The sequence below is a fragment of the Gracilinanus agilis genome, chromosome 3 (assembly GCF_016433145.1).
Source record: "Gracilinanus agilis isolate LMUSP501 chromosome 3, AgileGrace, whole genome shotgun sequence".
NCBI lineage: Eukaryota > Metazoa > Chordata > Mammalia > Didelphimorphia > Didelphidae > Gracilinanus > Gracilinanus agilis.
The window spans coordinates 400,369,298-400,384,623 of NC_058132.1; the positions used below are offsets into that span (position 1 = coordinate 400,369,298).

Here is a 15,326-nt window from a genome sequence, read left to right on the forward strand (position 1 = left end):
GCCTTCTACTGTTTAGAGAAGTGACACTGCCATCTTCTATCATTCTCCCTTCTAACACTTTTTTAATACTTTCTATGACAAATGTGAGCTGCCCTTGGACTCTATGCTTGGCAAAAAGATGAAGTATTTCTTCTCCTGAGCCCCATGATTGTAATGCTTCAGCAATATCAATTAACTTCTCTAAGAAATGATCAAGTTGCTCACTTTCTTTTTGTTCATTCTCCATTGTTTTCAAAGCCAGCAGTCAAGTTAAAACATCAGGATGGAGATGCTATAATTGTATTTAGTGTTATCTTCTCATCTTTATTTTTCCTTAATGTAATTCTGCTTTAATTAGTTGATGCTGACCATACATGGATTTTTGAGGTCCCCCATTTTAAAGACAAAGAAGCTAAGGCCCACAGAGGTTAAGTGATTTGTTCAAGTTCGGACAGGTATTGGAGATGGGATTTAGCACCAGCTTTTCTGAAGCCCATTTTCTTTCCACTCTGGCATTCTGCTACTCTTACCATAAACAACAGTCCTGAGTCTCCATTTTTCCCCCAAACCTTTGATGAAGTCTTAAGGTAACCAGGTTCACAATACAGGCAATTTAGTTAAATAATCCCCATTCCTATTTTTAGCAGTAAAATACCTCTAGGGGGAAATGAAAAAGGAGGCAGAAAGGTAACTAAATAACCACAGAATTAGAAAACAGACGTATTGCTTTTCTTCAAGTCCTATTTTTGTTTGAACCTCCACACATGTGTGTGTATGTACGTGTGTGTGTGTGTATATATATATATATATATATAGGTTTGATCAGCATCACAACAGACAGGTCTTGTTTCTTTCCTTATAACTCACCAGCTCAAGTTTCATGATGTGCACACAGTCCCTGAGGATATGTGTTGGTGCACCTAATAGCTTAGTGAAAGCTATTAGTGTGTTGGCTTTAAAAGGTGGTCCGGCAACCTAAAAAGAAAGGAAAAAAGCAATTATTTTTCATTCCAATATGACTTTCACTTTTTAAAATGCCTAATTTACAAAAACGAAATACATACTCTTGTTTCAAAGAATTTCTCCAAAACTTGAAGTTCATCTGGTTTCCATTGTCCTGCATTTTCAGGTGTTACTTTTAGCTGAAGAGTCTGATTGGTCTTGGGGCTGAGAGCAACTCTGCACTTGAGGGCATCCGTTTTAAACATAATAACTCCAGGTTCATTGGAATTTATTAGCTGTAGCTATAATAGGAAAACAATTTATATAATTATTAGTATATACAGGAGAATATAGAAGAATTGAATAATACTGGGACAAGAGGATAGAAAAGATCACATGATAAGTCAACAACTATATTCAACAAAAGGAGCTCGATAAGCAGTTATTATTTATACAAAGCCAAAAGTCTACTTTAACATCTTAATTTCTCATAACACATTCAGAAAATGTAAACTGTTAAGACTAAAATGCTTATAGTTAAATGACAGCTTCTTAAAATATTCACTATATTTACTTCCTTGAAACTTAAATAAATAATAATATTTGTGATGACTAGGCCAAAAATTTCACATAATTTAATATGTATTATTTGAAAGTATTAGAATAAAAAACTCTAGTAACCATTCCCCATTTTTAGACACATAAAAGGGACTATTAGGGGAGCAGCCGGGTGGCTCAGAGGATTGAGAGTCAGGCCCAGAGATGGGAGGTCCCGGGTTCAAATCTGGCCTCAGATACTTCCTAGCTGTGTGACCCTGGGCAAGTCACTTAACTCCCATCGCCAAGCCCTGTTATATGCAAATTTATAAGGTAGGATATAAAGATAGGTAAATAAATGCGTAGCAATGCACAGGCAGCAGGAGGCAAGATCTTGGCTGAGGGACATGGACATTCTGTGTGGAATGCAGCAGGAGCTGGAGAAGTTGGTTGAATGGTGAACTGTCAAGAGCTGAAGTAAGGAGTTTGGCAGCTGGGATCATGTTAGCTATCTGTATCCTGAAACTTCGGAGACCTTGGGTGTAAACATCGAGCAAATGCCTAGACTGAAGAAAGGACAAGTCCTTTGGGTGGACCAATTACAGAGTACCTTTAACCTTAGTTTGAGGATTTGCTAGCTGACCAAGGATTTGTTCCAGTACCTGTAACATCAAGGATTCAGCTTGGAGCAGTATCTCCTGTGGCGTGAGAAATCCCCTTATCTCCAAAGCCCTTAGCAGCCACTCCTATTCCAGCCAGACTGTCTGTCTGTGCTAGTCAGAGAGAAGCCAGCCATTTTAACTGACAGTTGGCTATGCCCTCTTTATTAGTTTAGTCCAAACCTCTCCTACTCTCCTTCCCTTAACTTTATTAAACAGTTTATATAACTTCCTGTTTGTTTCCTTCTCCACAATCAATAAGGACCCACTACTGTGTAGTTTAATCCCTGGCTACAGTTGGAGGGACAGTTAGACTTAACTGCCATTCTCTCAGTCCTGACCCACTCATTTCTAAGCTCTGTCCTTTATTTGTGGGAGTGGGTGTGATTCCCTTGTGTTATTTGTGTCCTGGCAGTTAACCAACTTACCCCATCATTCCTCCTTTTCTCTCTACTACTGCCCAGTGTTTTATTTACCTGCTACAGCCCTTACCTCTCTTCTGCCTTCGAACCAATATCCAGTATTGATTCTAAGATGGAAGGTAAGGGCTCAAAAAATAAAAAAATAAAATAAAATAAAAATAAAAGGAACTATTGACCTTTGTTGACATTACTTGACTTAAAATGATGGAATTTCTATAGATGTATAAATTGTTAGAATCCTAAGTCTTCAGAAGAAAACATCCATATTTTAATGAGGCTGACTGGCAGAATCTGTAGGGAAGTCTAGTTAAGTACTTCAGTGTGAAGATGAAATCTATCATATAGAAACTATAAAAAGCTGAAGCATGACATCACACCAGAAAACATAAATAAAATTCATTCGTAATGCTAATATTAAGGGAAGGTACCCGAGTTTAATTGGCTTAATAATATTAGGGAAATCACTTTAGGTTCTGCTTTAGGGAAGAAAAGATCCACATTCTACAATTAAGGACATTTCCTTTCAAAATTCATTTTGTTTGTGAAATTACAAACAAAACCATAAATACCGTTTCTTGTTGGATAATCCTTTGAAGGTGTCGTCTCATGATAACTGATCCAAGGAATCGCTCAAGTGGGGAGCAAAGGTAACTACCAGCCAGGCCAGGTACAAGTCCCGGAGTAGGAGAGGGTAAAAGTAAAATATTCAAGGCACTGTGAGTGAGGATGGTAGGTATGGATGCAGCCCAAGAGCGCTGAGGTAGTTTACGAGGTGGAGGCATGTTGGTTGGCATTGTTTGAGAACCTTTTGAAAAAGAGAATGTTATTAATAAATTCTATTCTCAATGACAATTTTATATTAGTTTGTTTTTTAAATAGGAAATATTATATAGAGCAGTGGTTCCCAAACTTTTTTGGCCCACTGACCCCTTTCCAGAAAAAATATTACTTAGCACCCCTGGAAATTAATTTTTTTTAATTTTAATAGCAATTAATAGGAAAGATAAATGCACCTGTGGCCATCACCGCCTCTCTGGATCACTGCAGCACCCACCAGGGGACGGTGGTGCCCACTTTGGGAATCGATGATATAGAGAAAATAAATTATGTGGGTACTTCTGGTTGAATAAACCATTCAGTACCCTTATGGCACAGATCCAGTGTGAGAGTAAATATGAAAAGTTAGGACAATACCACAACCAAGATGCTAGAAATATAAAAACCTTAAAGTATGAGCCATTATTTTTGACTCTATTGAACTGAAAAGAGTTCACAAAGTTGCTGCAGATGAAGTCACGCTTGCTAATCTCTTTATTCTGTGACTATAGGCCTATTACTGAGTAATCCATTTCAAAAGGTTTTCCCCCCCAATTTTTTTTTAATTCATGATCTTGAATATCATAGCATATCATACTACAATCAGCACAAACTTAATGATAAGTGCAAAGAAAGGCTTACAGAATTTCATGAGATTATTAACATTTTAGGGATGGAAGGGATCTCAGGGTCCATCTGATTCAACTCCTTTATTTTACAAATAAGCAAACTGAAGTTCAGAGAGAAGAGACGCATCCAAGGTCACAAAGTCTCAGCTCATTCAGGGAAAGGCAGCCGCAATGTGATAAAATATTTTGGCAAAACTTATGTAAACCTCTCTCCTAAACCATGGATGGGACAACTAGGTGGCACAGTGGATAAACTGCCAGGCCTAGATTCAAGACAACTCTTCCTCCTTAATTCAAATCTGGCTTCAGACACTTGATAGCTATGTGACCCTGGGCAAGTCACATAAGCCTGTTTGCCAACTCAATAACAACAAAGCAGGGATGGGTTGGTCTTTTTGAGGGAATTTATCATCAGATATTACTGATCTCTTTTGATCTTCAAATTTTCAATTAAATATAAAATGACAAATTATTTTTTAGAAACCCTTTATAAAAAGAAGTCACATCAGTCAGACTCTAATAAGCTTTTGTTGTCAAATTCTTTTAAATGTAGGAACATAAATATATTCAATTGATCAGTATATAAGAAAGATATGGTGATATTGACATGCAACACAATAAATATATTTACTTGTTCCAGCCCGAGGGGAATGAGAAGCATCTGGAATAGGAGAATGTAGAGATGGATTGGCTGGTGACATTCCAGGCATTCTCGTTGCTGGTGAGGGACCAGACACTTGAGGAGACCCTGGCCAATTTCCTGCTCTTCCACTTGGTGACACCATGGTATATGGTGAACTAGGATCAATAGTACCTGTGTAAATTGCAAAGTTATTCTTATTTCAATTATTCATAATGAGAAAGTGTTCAAACAAAAGGTCTAGAAAAAGTGAAATCTATTTCTGGTTCAACACCCATGATTATCCTTAATATTTTCTTTTCCGAGCAAAGATATTAATTAATGACTATCCAAGTTGATTTTTTCCCCTCAACTGAAGATGACTACATCCTAACATGCTACTTTAGAATCTATTATGTGTACTTTACCAGATGGAGTAACATCTGGTTACACCATCATCATAATGACCAAGAAAGGGTACAAATTGCCTAAGCAAATGCTTTATGCCATAATAACACTGCCTTACACAATTAACTCACTAGACCTAAAGAGCATATTCAAATAGGCTGGAGGGGACCAGGGACTTCATTTTACATTCTTTTATATCCTTTATACCAGTGATTCCCAAAGTGGGCACTACTGCCCCCTGGTGGGTGCTGCAGCGATCCAGGAGAGCGGTGATGGTCACACTTTTTTTGTATTACATTTTATTTTGAGTTCAATAAATAGTTTCATAATTTCCAGGGGGCGCTAAGTAATATTTTTTCTGGAAAGGGGGCAGTAGGCTAAAAAAGTTTGGGAACCACTGCTTCATACCAACTAGCACATATCATAATACTTATGTTTATAGGATGCTTTAAATTTATAAGGTGCTTTTAGATACATGGACATTTGATCCATACAATCCCCTGTGAAGTTGACAAGAGTTGAAATGAGTTGCAAGGTTACATAGCAAAGAAAAGAGAGAAACGGTAGTAGGGCCCATGTCTGGATTTTCTGCTCAGTTCTTTTTTTCCACTAGCAGATATTATGCATAAAGCAAATTTTCTTGGATCTACTTTATTATACCAAGGAAAGGCTGACAAAACTGAAGAAAGGATGATTAAGATTTTCTTCTTTTGACAGAGATTAGATTTGCTAATGTGGTTAGATTATGATGCTGCTCTCTTTCTGAACCATAAAGATTTTTTTAGAAACCTTTATTTTATTATATCCTTTTATTATGAACTTGACAAATATCAATAAACATAAAGGTTTCCTTTAAAAAAACAACAGAGAAAGGAGGCTTGCATATGAAACCATGAATCTGTACTAGGGTAGAGATTTTTATTTTTCAAAAGTATTATTTAAATTTAACATGGAGGTACCAATTGTGCCCTAGCAGACTATGTCTCCTTAACTTCCTTTCATTCTCTTCTGTGTTTTCTCTCTCTCTCTCAAAATAAAAGCCCTCTTATAATAAATTAAGTAGTCAAGCAAAACAAATGTATACGCTGGTTCACTCTGAAAAATGTCCTCCTCTTGCAGATATTCTTTTTTTTTCCTTTAAATCCTTACCTTCTGTCTTGGAATTAATACTCTGTATTGGTTCCAAGGCAGATGATTGGTAAGGGCTAGGCAATGGGGGTCAAGTGACTTGCCCAGGGTCACACAGCTAGGAAGTGTCTGAGGCCAGATTTGAACCTAGGACCTCCTGTCTCTAGGCCTGGCTCTCAATCCACTGAGCCACCCAGCTGCCCCCTGCAGATATTCTTAAAAAGACATTTCTTTACATATCTTTACAATTATACCAAATTTAGTCCTTTTTCTGGCTTTGTCAGTCTGAGTTTGTTCCTAAATGCATGATTTAGAAAAATGTTTGACTTTTTTATTACTGGTTTTTTCTATATGAAGACTTACCATGTGGACTGGCAAAGCTGGCCCCTGGTCCTATAGAGATTCCATGTGAGGAAGGGGGAGGAGTTGGAACAAATGATGCTGGTGATGGAGCTCTCAAAGCACCACTAGGTGAACTGGAAGCATGCAGATTTCCTAATCAAAGGAAAATTATCACTGAAAAGCTTTCATTATACTACAGATACTTCAATAATTAAAGAAAACTCTCTCTTTATTAGTGTAGGTATCTGCCCTAAAGATCTAGATTACAATCCCTAGAGAACACAGAGTATTTGGGGAGGGGGAGAAGAATCATTCCAGGTAGCCATCTTTCTGGTGATGAATCTTTACCAGGCTATTCCTTAGGCTATCTGTCTACTACTGGGCCAGAATTTGATGGCTTTGCAGGTTGGTAATCATTACATAAATATAAACATATATATGTTCAAAATATAGTCAAATATATATGTTCAAAATGTTCATATTTTAAAGAAATAAGCAATGAGGCATAAATGATGCAAAATACAAAAGATCAGTAGGAAGAAGACAGGATGACAAGTTACAAAGCATCACTAAGACAAATAATACTAAAAAAGTAAGTTGGCTGCTTACCAATACATTTACTGCTTCTAATAATGTTACTTGAAGGCAAAACATAATAAGGAGTGGTATCTTACCTGGGGATTGTGTGTGCATCATAGAAGGAGACTGGTTGACTGTACTATGATAAGATGTAGGCGGTGAAGTAAGAGGATAAGCTCCTGATGACCCTGGCTGCTTTGGAAATGGCTAAAAGTTTAAAAATAAAATTGAAAAATAAAAGTTGGCATTAAACTCAGACCTACCTAGTGAAGATTACATACAAATATGAAAATACAGAGCTAAACTGCAAACAAATGAAAGTCCTTTCCAGATTTATAAAAAGCTTTCAACTGTAAAAATCCCCCTTCTTAAAAGGGAAGGGAAAAGGATAATTCAACATATCATTATGAAGTCTATTTTTTCCACTTGAGTTTATATGAACCACACTCCCCCCCCCCCATTTCTGCTTTCTTCCTAATCTTGGCAACATTACTTTTATTTCTACAAAATATTTTAAATATAATGAAATCAAAATTATCCATTTTACATTTCAATGCATTCTATCTCTTCTTTATTCTCTTCTATTTGTAAATCTGATAGGTAATAATGTTCCTTGTTCTAATTTGCTTGTGATATCTCCCTTTATGTTTAGGTCATGTATCCATTTTGATCTCATCTTGGTAAAAGATATTGGTCTATGCTAGTTTCTGTCAGACTGTTTTCCAGTTTTGCCAACATTTTTACCACAGAATTCTTATCCGCAAAGCCTGATCTTTACTTTTTTAATTTTTTAAAAGGATAATTTATTTTCCCCAATACATGTAATAACAAGTTTCAATATATGTGTAGCCCTCAGCAGTGAGAGCAGACTCCAATAAAATCAGAGACATCAGCTGGAAATCACAAAGCACATAGTCTGCGCCCCAGCATGGGAAAAGCAAACTTTCCCTCTACCCAAATACTAGATGTCCACCAAGAAAATAATAATACAAGAATTCTATGAGAAGAACATATAGTATTGGGTCATACACTGAATATGCTGACATGTGATTTATTAGCCTATAGAAAACATTGCTTAGAGCCATTAAGGCAGTCTATATCCATTGTTTCCATCTTGTAAATCATTACCAATCATTGTTCTTGCAAAAGGCTTACCTAATCTTCTTAGGCTGAAACTGTAAGTTCCAAATTGTCCCCATTCCACTCTCAGATATAGTAAGCAATTTGATCTGGGTTATACATGCATTGTAATGCAAAACATACTTCCATATTGGTCATTGTTGTAAGAGAATACTCATAAAAACCAAACCCCCCAAATAAAAACACAAACTAAAGTGAAAAATAGCATGCTTCAGTCTGCATTCCAACTCAACGGTTCTTTCTCTGGAGGTAGATAGCATTTTTTGTCATAAGTCCCTCAGAATTGTCTTGGATCATTGTACTACTGAGAGTAGTTAAGTCTTTCACAGTTGATCATTGTATAATATTGCTATTACTGTGTACAATGTTCTCCTGGGTTTTGCTTATTTCACTCTGCATCAGTCATGTAGATCTTTCAAGCATTTTCTGAAATCATCCTACTAATCATTTCTTATAGCACAATAGTATTCCATCACCATCATCTAGGACAATTTAATTTGTTCTGCCATTGCTCTACTGATTGACATTCCCTTAATTTCCAATTCTTTGCCACCACAAAAAGAGCTGTTCTGAGTTTATTTTTGTATCCTGCAACTTTGCTAAAGTTATTATTTCAACTAGTTTTTAGTTGATTTTCTAGGGTTCTCTAAGTATACCATCATATCATCTGCAAAGAGTGATAGTTAAATTTCTTCACTGTCTACTTTAATTCTGTTAATTTCTTTTTTTTCACTTATTGCAAAGTTGGCATTTCCAGTAAAATATTAAAGAACAGTGCTAATAATAGGGATCCTTGCTTCACCCCAATCTTATTCTAACTTATCCTCATTGCAGTTATTACTTGCTGATGGTTTTGGATAGATACTACTTATTGTTTTTTTTAAACATTTATTAATATTTATTTTTTAGAAAAGTTAACATGGTTACATAATTCATGCTCTTTCCCCTTCACCCCCCGCACTTCCCCCACCCATGGCCGATGTACATTTCCACTGGTTTTAACATGTATCATTGATCAAGACCTATTTCCAAATTGTTGATAACTACTTATTGTTTTAAGGAATGGCCTGTTCCTATGCTTTCTACTGTTTTTAATAGGAATGGGTGTTGTATTTTGTCAATGGCCTTTTCTATATCTATTGAGGTAATCATGTGATTTTATTTAGTTTTATTATCAATTATGTTGATAGTTTTATGAATATTAAAATGGCCCTGCATTCCTGGTATAAATCCCACCTGGTCATAATGAATGATCCTGGTGATATATTGCTATAGTCTCACTGCTAGTATTTTATTTAACTTTTTTTAAACCTATATGAAATTGGCCTATAATTTTCTTTCTCTGTTTTTGCTCTTCATGGCTTAGGTAACAGTACTACTATATTTTTGTCATAAAAAGAATTTGGTAGGTCTTCTTCTTCACCTACTTTCTCAAATATTTTATATAGTATTGGGATTAACTTCTTTAAATGTCTGATAGAATTCCCTTGGGAATCCATCTGGTCCTGAGGATTTTTACTTAGGGAGTTCTTTGACGACATGTTTAATTTCTTTTTCTGAGATGGGATTATTTAAATTATTCTATTTCTTCTTTTGTTAATCTGGGCAATTTATATTTTTGTAAACATTCATCCATTTTACCCAATTTGTCAGATTTAATGGCATATAACTGGGCAAAATAACTCCTAATGAGTGCTTTAATTCCCTCTTCGTTAGTAGTAAATTCACACTTTTCATTTTCAATATTGGCAAGTTGATTTTGTTCTTTTCTTTTTTAAAATTAAATAAACAACATTCTCTCTAGTTTACTTGTTTTTTCATAGAACAACTCCTAATCTTACTTATTATTTCAATGGTTCTCTTACTTTCAATTTTAATTTCTCCTTTGATTTTCAGGGTTATTAATTTAGTTTTTTAATTGGGAATTTTTAATTTGTTCTTTTTCTAGTTTTTTTTTTAGTGGCATACCTAATTCACTGATTTGATCTTTACTTTTGTCCAACACAAAGTTACTATAATCTTTATATGGCCACACTGTTTATCATTCCAAGTTCAACACCAATTTTTTCATCTCTCTTCTCTTGACTAGTTCTATTTCTCCTCTTTCTAACCAAATCCTTGGACTATCTGGAGCACTGTGTTCTATTCTAGGTGGTCATTTTAAGAAGCTTTCAAAAAAACACAAGAAGCTTGAGAAATATAGGGCAATGAGTCTTGAATTTATAACACAGGATCCATTATGCCATATGAGGATCAACTAAAAGCTCTCGAAGTGTTTGGCCTGGAGAAGAGAAGACCAGTTGGGGGTTGAGGGTGGGATATGATAGTGGCTTCAATTATCTGAAGTACAAAGAAGAGACTTAAAATTGTATATATCCAACAGGGCATATACAAGGATAAGGGGAAAGTTGAAAAGAAATTTGATTTCAAGAAAATTTTTCTAATATTTAAAGCTCTTCAAAAGTAAAAGGGCTTCCACAGGATAGAGGAATATCTCCCCCTCCATGGAGATATTCAAGCAGAGGCTGGATGAAGATATGGGAGGTTTATGTATGGATTTACTATATGGCTCCTGCAATCCTTTTGAACTCACTGATCTTCTTCCTACTTGGACAATCTTAATTTTAGCCCTCTAACTTCATCTTCACTAGCTCAATAACAAAGGTGCTTAACAGAGTATGTACCTTTCTTTTTGGTATTAATAATTCTACTTCAAATTAGGATAATTTAACATAATCCCAAAGCATTTTAATTTTTTTCTGCTGCTGTTCAAGCATGGTTCTAGCAACTCCCCCCCCCCCCCCCGCTTTTCCTTCTTTCTTTTCTTAAAAAAAAAAAATAATGTGGGGGCAGCTAGGTGGCTCAGTGGATTGAGAGCCAGGCCTAGAGATGGGAGGTCTTGGGTTCAAATCTGGCCTCAGATACTTCCCAGCTGTGTGACCCTGAGCAAGTCACTCCATTGCCTAGCCCTTACCACTCTTCTGCCTTGGAGCCAATACATAGTATTGGCTCCAAGATAGAAGGTAAGTGTTTAAAAAAAAATAATGTATAATTTTTTAATTATAAAAAAATAGTAATAAAAAATAAAATAATGTATAACATAGATTAAGATCTGCGTCTAGACATGTGGTTTCAATGAAATAGGAAATTCCCAGATAAGGAAACTCTGATTAATGTAGGGCAGTAAGTTTTAAAGAGTTTCTTAGAAAAACAAGGAGGTTAAATGCCTTGCCTAAGGTCACAGAACCAATAGTATTAGAGGTAAGAGTTGAACCAAATCTTCCTGTCTCTGATGGGACAGTTTTCTATTAAAAGTCACTATACCAGCAGTTTCCAAACATTATACTCTTAGGGAGTCTATGCTGTTAAAAATGATTAAGACTCCAAAAAGCTTGTGTTTATATAGGTTATATGTANCCTTACCACTCTTCTGCCTTGGAGCCAATACATAGTATTGGCTCCAAGATAGAAGGTAAGTGTTTAAAAAAAAATAATGTATAATTTTTTAATTATAAAAAAATAGTAATAAAAAATAAAATAATGTATAACATAGATTAAGATCTGCGTCTAGACATGTGGTTTCAATGAAATAGGAAATTCCCAGATAAGGAAACTCTGATTAATGTAGGGCAGTAAGTTTTAAAGAGTTTCTTAGAAAAACAAGGAGGTTAAATGCCTTGCCTAAGGTCACAGAACCAATAGTATTAGAGGTAAGAGTTGAACCAAATCTTCCTGTCTCTGATGGGACAGTTTTCTATTAAAAGTCACTATACCAGCAGTTTCCAAACATTATACTCTTAGGGAGTCTATGCTGTTAAAAATGATTAAGACTCCAAAAAGCTTGTGTTTATATAGGTTATATGTAATGATATTTATGTTAGAAATAAAAATTGGCAAAATCTTAAGATATTTATTAATCCATTAATAATAATAAACTCATTGCATGTTAACAAAAATATCATTTCTTGAAAAAACTATTCAAAACAAAAAACTGTGAGAAAAATGAAATTATTCTATATATCTTTGCAAATCTCTTTTCTATATTTTTAATGTCTGGCTTAATAGAAGAGAGATGGATTCTCAAATTTGCTTCTTTTTCAGTCTGCATGTGTTGCTTTGGATGAAGCATAAGAACAAAATTCTGACTGCACAAGATATGCAGCTAGAAAACAGAGGGGTATTCTGCTGCTTTTATTCATCCTTCATTTTCATTTTCTTTTTTTTAAACCCTTACTTTTCATCTTAGAATCAATACTGTGTAGTGGAATTTCTAAGGTAGAAGAGGGTAAGGGCCAGGCAATGGGAGTTAAGTGACTTGCCCAGGGTCACACAGCTAGGAAGTGTCTGAGGCCAGATTTGAACCCAGGAACTCCCATTTCCAGACCTGACTCTCTATCCAGTGAGCCACCCAGCTGATTCCCCATCCTTCATTTTCAAAGAGGACTAACGTCTTAGTTTTATTAAGATTTGCCCTCAAGGACTCTCGAATGGGTTTTGAGAAGCCCCAGGCGTCCACAGACCATATTTTGGGAAACATCATATTATATCATGATGTGTCTATTATTATTAAACACAAAATATTTAATATTATAAATCTAAGATGTCACTCCAAATACAGGAATGCATAAAAACACAGAAGCTACAGTATCGGAGGATCTGTATTTTCTCTTGTTACCTGTTATGTTTTTCCAGGCTTTTCTTTAGATTCCTTGGTGAAAATAAAAGAAGAGGTTGCCTACTATTCATAAACAATCTTGTAAACTAATGACTTAATGGAATTAAGACACTATCCAAAACTACTACTACTATTCCCAAAGAAATTTCTTAAGGAGAGAAAGCATCTACAAATTAGATTATGTGGGACTCAGGCAAAGAGTGGCATGACTACTGAGGATTCAGCAGCTTCCCTTTTCAGGCTCCACTGAGACTACATCTGAAATCAGGTCCACCCAAATCCATTCACTGTGCCACCTTCCTGCCCCCTCATTAATTTCACTCCTGCGACTTCTCTAGTGATATACTAACTTTCCTCCTTTTCCGATGTTGGTTCTTAGTGAACCAGTTCAACTCCATGCTGTTTTCTTGAGTCGTTCTTCAAAGGACTGATTATTATTATTACTGATCCTGTGCTGTCCAATCTCAGCCTTGGATCACTCCCACCATCTGCTATCTTCATTCTTATACACATGCTGCTACTGAATGAAGCTGAAGAAAATCATGACTGGGTTTACAAAAACTTGATATAGAACCTCAATTAGGCCCTCAGTATGGGTAGGCTATCCTTTTAAACCTTCTGCTAACTCACTCACCGTAGCAGTTCTTTCAAAAGTTTTCATTGCTCCTCAAACCTCCCTTGGTTCCAACTCCTCTTATCCTCTCAACTGAGAATCTTGCCTTCTATTTTATGGAAAAACATTTAAGGCTATCTGCTGAGAACGCTTCTCTTTATTTCACATCATCTAGTCACCATCTGCCACTATTTTCTTTGTCTCTGTCATTTATGAAGAGATGACCTTTCTTCTTAACCAAGCCTCTCTACATGCACAACTGATTTCATTCCTTCTGTCTTCTCTGGCAAATTGTCCCCTCCATCATTCCCCTTCTCAACTTATCTTCAGTCTACTGATTCTCTATTGCTTACAAACATGTCATTTCTGTCCCATTCTCAAAAAATCCTTCCTTGATCCATCCATCCTTGATGATTATCTGTTCTTCCCTTTGAGGTTAAGTGCCTTGAGGAAGATGTCTACAAATGGGGATCTCCACTTCCATTCCTCACTCTCTTATCTCTCTATAATCTAGTTTCTGACCTCATCATTAAACTGAAACTGCTCTCTCTAAAGTGACCAATGCTAGAACTACAGATCCTAATACTTTTCTCAATCCTTATCCTTTTTAACTTCTCAGTGGCTTTTGACAATGTCAGTCACCCTATTTTCTCTAGATTTCTGTGTTGTTATTCACTGTTTCTTCTCACCTATCTGAACTTGATGGGTCTTCAGCAAGCATGCCCTCTAACTGGGCATCCCACAAGGCTTTGTCTTAGGTTCTCTTCTTTCTATATATACTATTTAACTTGAAGTTCTTGTGGATTCAATGATCATATCTAGGCTGATGATTTTCAACTATTTATCCAGTCCTATGCTTTCTGCTGACATTGTTTCACATCTTCAACTGTTTTTCAGATACCTCAAATTGTATGTGCTACAGGTTTCTTATACTGAACATGTTCAAAACTGAACTCATCATCTTCCTCCCCCAAACACTCTCCTGTTCAAGATACCACCATCTTCCTAGTCCCAAAAGCTTGCAACCTACATATCACCCTCTACTCCTCAATATCTAATATTTATCCTTATAACATCTCTAGCATATGTCAACTTTTCTCCTCTGACAGTGCCACCATCACCTTAAGCTTGAACTATGGTATCCTGGTTGGTGTACCTGCCATAAGTCTCTCTTCATTCCAGTAACATCTCCATTCAGCTATTGATTTCCCTATAGCATAGGTATGCCCCTCACACACACACCAAATACTGCAGTTGCTCCCTCCCCATCACCACTCTGAATAAATTTTAAAATCCTCTGTTTAGCATTCAAAGTCATTCATAACCTGTTCTTCACTTCCAGTGTTCTTACAATCCTCTCTCCCCCTAGTACTCTGTGTTCTAGTGACAACCGCCTCCTTACTATTCCTTGAGCAAGACATTCCCTTTTTCTGACTGGGCATTTTTGATGACTGAAAATACTTGCTCTCCCTCCTCATCTCTACTCCAGGCCATCTTCAAGTCTCAGCTAAAATTCTGCCTTCTATAGAAATCCCTTTTCCTGATTCCTCTTAATTCTAGTACCTTCCTCTGATCATTATTTCCAACTTATCCTGTATATAACTTGTTTGTTCAGTTTACTTAGATTTTGTTTCTCCTATCAGACAACAAGCTCCTTGGGAGCAGAGGCTGTCTTTTACCTTCCTTTGTATTTCCAGCACTTATTAATATTTTGGCACTTAGCACAATTCCTTGCATATAGCAGATACTTAATGCTTATTAACTGACTGATGTTAATATGGGTAATGTCCTGCTTCCTGTTGAGAATATTATATTCATGTAAAAATTCAAAGAAACTA

General features: G+C 36.0%; 1 protein-coding gene across 1 annotated transcript in view; it reads right to left on the reverse strand.

The window, feature by feature from the left end:
• MED14 (mediator complex subunit 14) overlaps nucleotides 1-15,326 on the reverse strand; it is an 81,460-nt gene that overhangs the window by 7,290 nt on the left and 58,844 nt on the right. The window contains exons 23-28 of the mRNA XM_044670170.1: nucleotides 7,156-7,267; nucleotides 6,503-6,634; nucleotides 4,616-4,798; nucleotides 3,109-3,344; nucleotides 1,044-1,223; nucleotides 847-954 (exon numbers count right to left, since the gene is read on the reverse strand). Of these exons, the coding sequence (XP_044526105.1) occupies nucleotides 847-954; nucleotides 1,044-1,223; nucleotides 3,109-3,344; nucleotides 4,616-4,798; nucleotides 6,503-6,634; nucleotides 7,156-7,267 (951 nt within the window). The remainder of the gene's footprint in view (nucleotides 1-846; nucleotides 955-1,043; nucleotides 1,224-3,108; nucleotides 3,345-4,615; nucleotides 4,799-6,502; nucleotides 6,635-7,155; nucleotides 7,268-15,326) is intronic.